General features: G+C 37.1%; 1 protein-coding gene across 1 annotated transcript; it reads right to left on the reverse strand.

Moving 5' to 3' along the window:
* Positions 1-3: 3 nt before the first annotated feature.
* LOC121411741 lies at positions 4-1,730 on the reverse strand. The gene has a single exon (XM_041604578.1). The coding sequence runs from the start codon at positions 1,557-1,559 to the stop codon at positions 408-410; it is 1,152 nt and encodes a 383-aa protein (XP_041460512.1). The 5' UTR covers positions 1,560-1,730; the 3' UTR covers positions 4-407.
* Positions 1,731-9,667: the final 7,937 nt, after the last annotated feature.

The raw sequence follows: 9,667 nt of genomic DNA on the forward strand, positions 1-9,667 counted from the left end.
AAATTTTTAGAGTCGGAAATAGCCCGAGACGGATAAAAAAATCTCTCTCATTTTTTAAACTGGTTTTGTCCAAATTTCTTTGGCATTAAGATGTACATTGTTTGCACATTTCTTTGATGATTAGTATCTGACAAACATTGAGAAGACTTTCATTCCAGATCACATAATTAGAATCTCCCAATATATCAAATATTCTTTTTATGTTTTTAGCTATACCATGCACAATCAATATGTAATACCAGAAATATAATTCTCAATTCATACAGTAAGATATCGAAATACGCTATAAAACGAAGCAAAAACAAACAAACAGACAAACAATATCTAAGAAACAAACGAATATTATAAAGGTTTCCGACTTTTTTCTGGTCTATAATCTTACATCAATATTATTCTCCTCGATGTTCCTAATTGGTTTCTTCTGTCTTCTGCTCGGCCGTCTCGACGTTTTCCTCTGACGAACATTTTACGGCCTTCAAGTTGTTGGTGGTTTCATCATCCTGAGTCTTGGCTGTTATCGACAGGATACCGTCCTTATCAAAGCTCGACGTCAGACTTTCTGCAGGCGTCTCTTCAGGCAGCAAGAAGCTATATTCAACATGGCTGTGGCGTTTCCAACTGTCGTCTTTGCCTTGTTCTTCCTGCTTTGCTTTCACGATCACCTTCCGACCATCTAGGCTTACATTGACATTCTCGGGGTTGAAGTCACCGAGTTTCAGTGAGACGTTGAATGGTTTGCCTATTGGCTCGTCATCCGCTTCTTTCTCAGCAATAGCTCCCTTTGATGACGATGTGTCAGTCTCGTTCAGCCCAGCTTCCCTTCTGTAGGCATCATCTGCTTCCTTGACGTGGTGTTCAAGCAAGGAGACGAGGTCATCAGTAAAGACAGACTTGAAGAAGTCGTCGTTGAGAAGCTGTTTTCTTCTTGGAGTTGTCAGAGGAACAGGAGAATACACAGGGCGATAGAATCCATCGGGAGAGAGTTCAAATCGAAGCATGTAACCTTCGCAAGGATCACTAGACTCCTTCTTTTCCGAGTCTGTGTCTTCCTTTGTCGACTTGATGTTGGAGCTTGATGATGACTCTTTGCTTGGTTCAGTTGAAGACGTCGATGGCTGTGTGGTAGGGTCAGGTGACGAAGCCTTCGAGGCGGTGGATGAATCTTTCTTTTCACCAGTTATCAATCTACCCTCGGGAGTCTTGGTGGTTGCTTCATCGGGATTCTGTGAGTGATGTTCAAGAAGGCAGATGATATCGTCAGCCAAGGCAGATCTAAAGAAGTCATCACCAAAAAGCTGTAGGAGTGGTGAACGAACGGATGCTACTCTCGACCTTTGGGGAGGCTGAGCGAACAGGTTGCTCCAAACTCTACTATTGCGTCCGTCTCCTCTTGTTGCAACAGGATAGCGAAATGGACGACGATGTCCGTATGGAGAGTGGTCGAATGGCTGACCACCATACCATGGGTTCATGTTTGGCATCCAGTGGTTGGGAGAGAATTGTGGCTCCGAGTGGTAGAATCGGCTGGGATAAAATGACGGATAGAAAAATGGTTCCATCTTCACACTTCGATTGCTAATAACAGAAATCAACAATAAATGGTTGTAAAATACAGGTACTCTCGAATACTGAGGTGTTTCTCCTTAAGTGATGTGAAAAATAACTGAATAGATCCAAGCGAAAGAGCTGCTTTTATACGATTCTCGTCAAAGCGGCGAGCATTCGAGAGAGCCGCGTTCGAAGAGCGTTTCTATTTTTAGAGACCAGTCGTTCGTGCACGAACAATCCAGAACACTCGACAAGTTTCGAACTGGCATAGCGCCATCTACGGCTTCTCTATGTCTCTTTTATTCTAGTAATAAATACATGTACATGTCCATGCAGGCCGTCTGCAGGTCTCACAGGCCTAATTCATTCCCCATAGACTCATGTGTTAAATTGGCACTTTTAAAAATTCATAAAAAAATAAGGATGAAATTCGGGGGTCGAATGTTTACTACCAGTGGATAGGATTTATATTGGCAATCATATCTGAACAGAAAAGGGTCCCTCGACCGGTCATTTTGAAAATAAATTGGCGTGTTTGAAGACACCGTCGGGGGGAGCAGATTCATCAACTCAAACAGCAAAATAGCCCTAATCCTTCCGCCAGTCACAATATAGTCCAAACTTGGTGATATTTCTTCCCAATTAGGGAAAGGAAGTTCAGTAATTACCAAAAATAGAATCAGTGTTAGATGGACAATCATATGCATACACTTTGTCAATCAGCCATATCAAAATAAAAAAAATAGCAATGGGTTGGCTCGAATGAATATCTATGGCCTACCACTAGTAATTAGGCCCGTGAGACCTGTATTGTATGGCACATGAAGGTTTCTTTTTAATTTACCTTCCTGGCTTTTCTTCAACATCTGTACACTCACTTTATCACAAAGAAATGCATGAAATATACAGATGTGTTATGTAATGACCATTTCTAATGTTACTCCTAATGTCTAGTGCCCTATGGATTTACACACATCCTACATGCCTATATGTAGCTCAACAATGGATGCAATGTAGGGCCCAAATCCTATAATGCAAATTGTAGATATGAATAGTGTGCATATCTGGATTCAAGATCTGCCCAAATTATAAATACCAGATTCACATTAATTAGATAACAATAAAAAGAAATGAGAATCAACATACAAGCATACTATACATTCACATCTTCCTATGACAAGGGCCCAAGCCAGGGTGTAAGAGAAAGAGACAGGGGGTTAGATGGCTTGTATTCTAAATGGATGGGGGCTAGTCTGGCTAGAAGTAAGTAAAAGTTGAACAAGATAGCAGTAGAACTCATTCTCAGCCCCCCCCCTACTATGCTTTTCTCTACCCCCCCCCCCCCCCTCTTGAATCCACCACTCTTCAGCCAAATTCTAAAGTTTTCTCTTCTCATTCCCTTCCCCATGAACCAATTTCACAAGCGCAATTGATGCAAGGCCTATCTAACGTGTACTTTATCTCGTGATAGGTGCAATACACGATTTACAGCAGCGCTCGTCGGTATACGAAAACACACGACAACATGCAAGCAAGTCCCAGTGACAAACACATGCACAGCCTACACAGCCTAGCCTAGGTACACAAACACAGAGTTAGTTACTGTATAATAATAACAGCTTGTTACCTGTAGTACCCCCTATGTAGCCTTGTACATCCATGAAGTTCAGTTTTTGGACCTCTTGATGATTGAAACATGTCTACTAGTAAAAACATTCTGCTACTGAAGAGTTGGGCAGGTATTTCATCCACTAAGGAATTCCCCATGTATAGGCTATGGTCAAGGTTATATATAGGTCTCACAGGCCTAATTCATTCCCCATAGACTCATGTGTTAAATTGGCACTTTAAAAAATTCATAAAAAATAAGGATGAAATTCGGGGGTCGAATGTTTACTACCAGTGGATAGGATTTATATCTGGCAATCCATATCTGAACAGAAAAGGGTCCCTCGACCGGCTCATTTTGAAAATAAATTGGCGTGTTTGAAGACACCGTCGGGGGGGGAGCAGATTCATCAACTCAAACAGCAAAATAGCCCTAATCCTTCCGCCAGTCACATTATAGTCCAAACTTGGTGATATTTCTTCCCAATTAGGGAAAAGGAAGTTCAGTAATTACCAAAAATAGAATCAGTGTTAGATGGACAATCATATGCATACACTTTGTCAATCAGCCATATCAAAATAAAAAAAATAGCAATGGGTTGGCTCGAATGAATATCTATGGCCTACCACTAGTAATTAGGCCCGTGAGACCTGCAAGTTTTTGCCGGATATTATGATCAAAATAACCAATTGCTGTGAAGATTGGGGGGGGGGGGATGGGGATGGCGAATTTGGCGATCCATTCATTTTCTGAATTAAATGAATGAATGAAGCAATTTCAACCAAGTACTACTTCACACATAGCACATATATCTTGGCATTGACAGTTTGACATTTTAATATAAAAAATGCAGTATAAAGGAAAAACTGAAGATAAATATTTTTTTATTTCATTAAAATTGATTTTATTATTTGAATAAAAGGTGGATTCGCCTTTTAATGCGTAACATCATACACAGCAAAAACTGTGGTGTTAACCGGTGTACATATAGAGGACCACACCAGTTAGTTTACACCGGTGTTAAATTGGTGGTGATAGTTTTACACCTATAGGTGTTATTACAGCACCTATTGTTGTTACATTTACACCCTTTGGTGTTATTTTCAATCTCTAGGGTGTCATTTTAACACCCCAGGGTGACGTCCTCTATTAACACCAATTGGTGTCAGTTTTAACACCGCAGTTTTTACAGTGTACTTGCTCTTCACTAGCGTACCTACGGGGGGGGGGGGGCAGTCTGTCACCCCTGACGAGCCACAACCCATGCAAAGGACGTATCCCTGCCCCCCCTCAAGAGCTTGAAAGACCTTTTTTGCCCCCCCCCTGACGAGCTTGAAGACCTTTATCCCCCCCTGACGACCTGACGAGCTTGAAGACCTTTTTTTATTGCTTGTCAATTTTTTTGCGGACGGTTTTCCCCCCCTGTGGAAAATCCTAGGTACGCCACTGTTGCTCTTTCTTGATTATCACAAGATATATCTTTACACACATGAATGCAACATGAAAAAATAGAAAATTAATTACGCCACTGGCTCACAGAGAAGATGTATTCATCCGCGCTCATCGATCGTTTCCAGATCACTGAAAATATCACTTCTTAGTATAGTTGTTGTTTAAATTTGTTGGGAAACTTGAGTGGCTTTGATTCCACGTATATCTTTTTCATCCCCCAGATTAAGACAATGAATTTCATTAGAAAGGCAAGCGAACAGGTTTATTATTTCCATTGTGTATCTTATTTTTTTTCATCAAGTTTAAAATGAATATTTAACTTAGTTTCCTTTTTTGACAATACAGAAGCTCTTCAATGAATTGCACTGGCAATAATGATTTATTTGTGTTTTATTGTTATTCGCAGTTTTCTCGGAATTTGGAATTCACAAGTTAGAATCTGTTTCGAAATATAAATGTGGATGGAATGAAAAGTACAACTATTTCCAAATTTTAAGAACCGAAATTCTCGTAAAAGCCCGTGTTATGACTTCATCGTCGACCTCAATACAACTACAATACCACAATGGCTGAATCTCAATGAAATGGCCAAAAAGACCCGATGGGCTGGAAGTAAAATTGTTGTGCAGTTTGCCAAGTATAGGCCTATATATGCTAGATATCCGATATTCTTTGAACTGGTTGATGATGGATAGATGACAGGGAAGATAGTAATAGTTTCTTAGGGATGCATTCCTCGCTCACTGCACAGCCAGGCACATCGCAGTTATTGTTATGTAAATTGGCGCCAACGAATATCGGATGCGCGAGTCACAAAAATTATTGATGCATCACATTTTCATCACGTGACCAAGTCGAACAGTCGAATCCCGGCCAAGATCAGAGGGAAGACCAAAATAATAGCAGGTGCAACAAAACCGACGCAGAGGACTTATATTTTAGAGGATATTCTCACGGCAGTTGGTGAATCTTAAAAGGAATAACTTGGGATAAAGGATCAGTTTACAAAATGACAGAAAATAATTGTACTTTTTGTGTGTGGACGAGACACCATTTTCTCTGGAGAACTTCGCCGATCGAGACCAATCGGAACCAACCCGTGATCACGGGAGAGCTTCGCCGAGACTCGACCGAACCTCACGGGAGGTTTGTTGATGGGTCTCTGGACGGTCGCTCTACCCTTCATTAATTTGAACTTGGATATGTTGTGGAACGTAAGCGAAAAAGGACTTATTTGTATGGAGAAGGATATGCTCTCTGGATCTTTGGTCATGTTGATGGAAATTTGTTTTGGTGCTGACTTTGTGTTGCTGCGAACATGGATGCATGACATGCCTTTACTAGAGTAACAGATGAGAATGCCGAGACTGAACAAACGTTCCCGTACCGATACTGTGAGTGAGTCATTTTAATCGTAGAACAATACGGCAATACAACTTAGTGATCTTAATGAAACTTTGAAATTTATGGAAATTGGTTAAATATAGGTTTTAAGAGGAAGTTTTTTAATATATAACCTCGTTTGTAGGATGAGTATGCTGTAGGCATGGTAGGATATAGGCGCCTGACCGAAACATATTCTTTAACCTTACCCCATAAAGTCTATTGTTTCATGTCATGAATATTGCTGTGTTGTCATCTACCGGTAATCAAATTATTTTCACATTTTTTTCTTCATCATGTTCATAGAATGTTGTGTGCCGAAAGCTTTACAACTTTTTTTGAAAAAAAAGTCGTAAGGCTTTCATTCTTCCCGACAATTCTCTTGAGATTGTCCGTTAGCAAACCCTGGCACTAATACTATGCCTCGCCGAGAGTTTCAGTGGTGACATTTGCCTTATAAGTTCATATTTTGTTTTCAAAATAGCATTCCGGCGTTAAAATCGCATTTGATGGACATCACGTTGTCCTCGTTTACGTTTCGTACGTTTTCAAGGTAAGATTCATTAAATTTATTTTGTCAGTTATTTTGTATATTTCATTAGGTTTGTCGTTCATTTCTGCATTGCTATACAATATTCTACCTTAATTAATTATCATAGTGGTTTATTGCAAAGTCCCATCATAGAGTTCTAAGCCCATGGCGATTTAGTTTGGTAATCTTTAAAAAGCGATCGAGATTGATAGTCCCTCATAGTTCATGAATGTTATAGCTCAAGGGAGTAGTACTGGGCCAACATTCAAATAAAAAAAAATGGACAGGGGCTAGACAGGAATAACCGTCTTTTCTGGGGATTTATTTAACAATTTCTGGCATTTTCCTGTTCCCAACCAACATAGTTCAGGCAGCGGAACAATTATTGTACAGATACTCAAGAATTTGGTCTAGACAATAGTTAATATAGTCCAGAATTCCAGATCTCTTGACAGGTAGATCTTGTATAGACTACGGTACTTTTCGTAATTATTGTTTATTAAACAGTTTGAAGTTACAAAAAAGTCCCACGCTCATAATGTATAGTTATAGATCAATAATTATATCGTGGTCATGTGTGTTCCTCCAAGGATCGTGGATTTTGGGCCAATAACGCTATAAATGGGGAACAACTAGATAACAATCATATAGTCTATTGTGCAAATATAAAACCAAACTATGTTGCAAATAGGAAATAACAAATAGACCTAGCTGAAACAGAAGTAACAAACGTTTATGACGCTGATAATCATGATAGTGATAGGCCTAATAATGATGATAATTGCCAAAAAGAAAGAGCCAATAATGTTATATCTGCTAGAACTATTGCATAATTGTATTGAAATAAGGAACCATTATCAGAACTAAATTATTTTTTTTGTGTGTTTATGTTTCAGGTATGGAATGCTCAAAATATCTAAAAAGCACTAGCCAGTTCGCATTTGAACAGTAAAAAATAATGATGACTTTTTTGAGCTGGCGACATGAAGAAACCTGGTGATAATGGAAACAAATCCTTCAAGTTCCATTTCATTTCAAAATGGTTTATTGAAATAAAAACTTTCCATCGCAGCACAGAGCGATTACAAAAAACTTTTACAATATAAAAGATTGAAATCATAAGGAATAAGCATTGTGTAGAATATATAAAAACAAAAGCATAATACAATAAAGCAACAAATATGGTACATGACATTAAAATAAACAAAAATTATCACAAGACAAAATGTGTTCAATATGGCATTAACGTCAATTACAAGAATAACCAGAACTAAAACAAACAATACAAAGTCAGAGAATCAATGTGAGTAAAAAAAAAGATGAGGCGTAAAAATTATAACAATTATCCCAAAATATTACCAGATCGTGTACATTTAAGGGTTATTTAAATTAAATTATGATTCACAAGATATGAAGGATAAGGAAAAAATATTGGCAGAATAACTAGAGCGAGGAGAATGGGACAAAAAGATAAAGAACGGAACGGCAAGTAGAATCAAAGGCAAAAGAAAAAATAAACAAGAACAATAACATTCTAAACGAGATGGAGTAACACTGAAAACATTATTTCGTAAGTTCTACTAAGCAAAAGTTCGTAAAAACAATGTCTAGTTCTACTAATTAGTAGTTTGTAAGGCATGCTTAGCGATGCAATAAATTGGTTGGACATGCCGAACTAATTTGCTTTACCAATGAAACTATTCGTACGGCAGGGGCTTTACCAATTTTAAACCTGCCCTACTAGCGCTATAGGATCGTAAAAACGATGTCTCTTTCTACTAATCTTGGTTAGTTCGGCAGGCTCAACTAAGTTTAAAACTCGTTTGGCTTGCTGAACAAATTAGTCATACAAATATGCTGTACGATGTGTGGTATGATAAGATACACGAAACTGAAAATAAGAAACAAGTGAAATAATTGTTCATTCATAAACTGTTTAATAACATTGGAAGTCAATGACAAAAATACATAAAATAACAATTCCATGTTAGCGATTGAGAATTAAATTGAGAAAGTTAAATAATTGCTCATTCATAAACTGTTTAATAACATTGCAAGTCAATGACAAAAAAACATAAAATAAAAAATCCATGTTAGCGATTGAGAATTAAATTGAGAAAGTTATTATGGTTTCACAATGAGCAACCTGAAGTGCATTTCTTGTAATTCTTGAAATTGTACCTGTCACCCATATATGAAAATTTCATAATCAACCTGTATTTCAGTGTCAATGTATTTCTTAATTTTTCAAACAAGTTTCAAGTTCAAATTTAAACATCAAAAATGAAGCCAACATTTCTTTAAAAATCTCAAATTTTGATTAACATGACTGACAACATCAAATCCAACAAGCTGAAATGGAACATGTAATTATTTTTGACCTCAAATTTAACCAAAAAAGCAGAATGGAAAGGAAATCATGAAAAAAAAACTACTGTTTTGGCTCAAAATATTTTAGAAAAGCTAAAAAAAAAAAAAAAAAAAAAATTATTATAATCACCCAAAGGGATAGTTCTGGATCAGTTTTGAAAAGTAGAGGATATTAAAACTTTCTCTTGAGATGATTTTCACTAAATTTGACTGATTTTTATGAATTTAAGAATAAAAAACATTTTTCTTTTTAAAGTGACTTCTTTCATAATTTTAACTAAAAATTGACACTCTTGGTCAAATTTGAGATCAGAAATGCATTCCATGACTTGTTTCATTTTCTAAAATGTATAGTTTCCCATACATTAAACAAGGTCAAAGGAGAGTCAGGGTATAGAGTTCAAACATTGGTACCCCTTAATATGCTACAACAAAATTACACAAAGTTTTCATTCAACTATCACATTTAGCTACCTGAAGTGCATTTTTATAGAAAGTGCTTTAAAAATTTGATAATCAACCTGTAAATCAGTGTTAATATTTTTCTTAATTGTTCAAATTTAAACATCAAAAACGAAGCCAACATTTCTTTAAAAATCTCAAATTTTGATTAACATGACTGATCACATCAAACTGTTTAATAACATTGCAAGTCAATGGCAAAAAATCCCATAAAATAAAAAATCCATGTTAGCGATTGAGAATTAAATTGAGAAAGTTATTATGGTTTCACAATGAGCACCTGAAGTGCATTTCTTGTAATTCTTGAAATT

Source organism: Lytechinus variegatus, chromosome 3, assembly GCF_018143015.1.
Source record: "Lytechinus variegatus isolate NC3 chromosome 3, Lvar_3.0, whole genome shotgun sequence".
Classification (NCBI taxonomy): Eukaryota; Metazoa; Echinodermata; class Echinoidea; order Temnopleuroida; family Toxopneustidae; genus Lytechinus; species Lytechinus variegatus.

Bases quoted from the DNA above. Each gene is read 5' to 3' on its own strand.
- LOC121411741 (XM_041604578.1), bottom strand. From the start codon at position 1,559: ATGGAACCATTTTTCTATCCGTCATTTTATCCCAGCCGATTCTACCAC.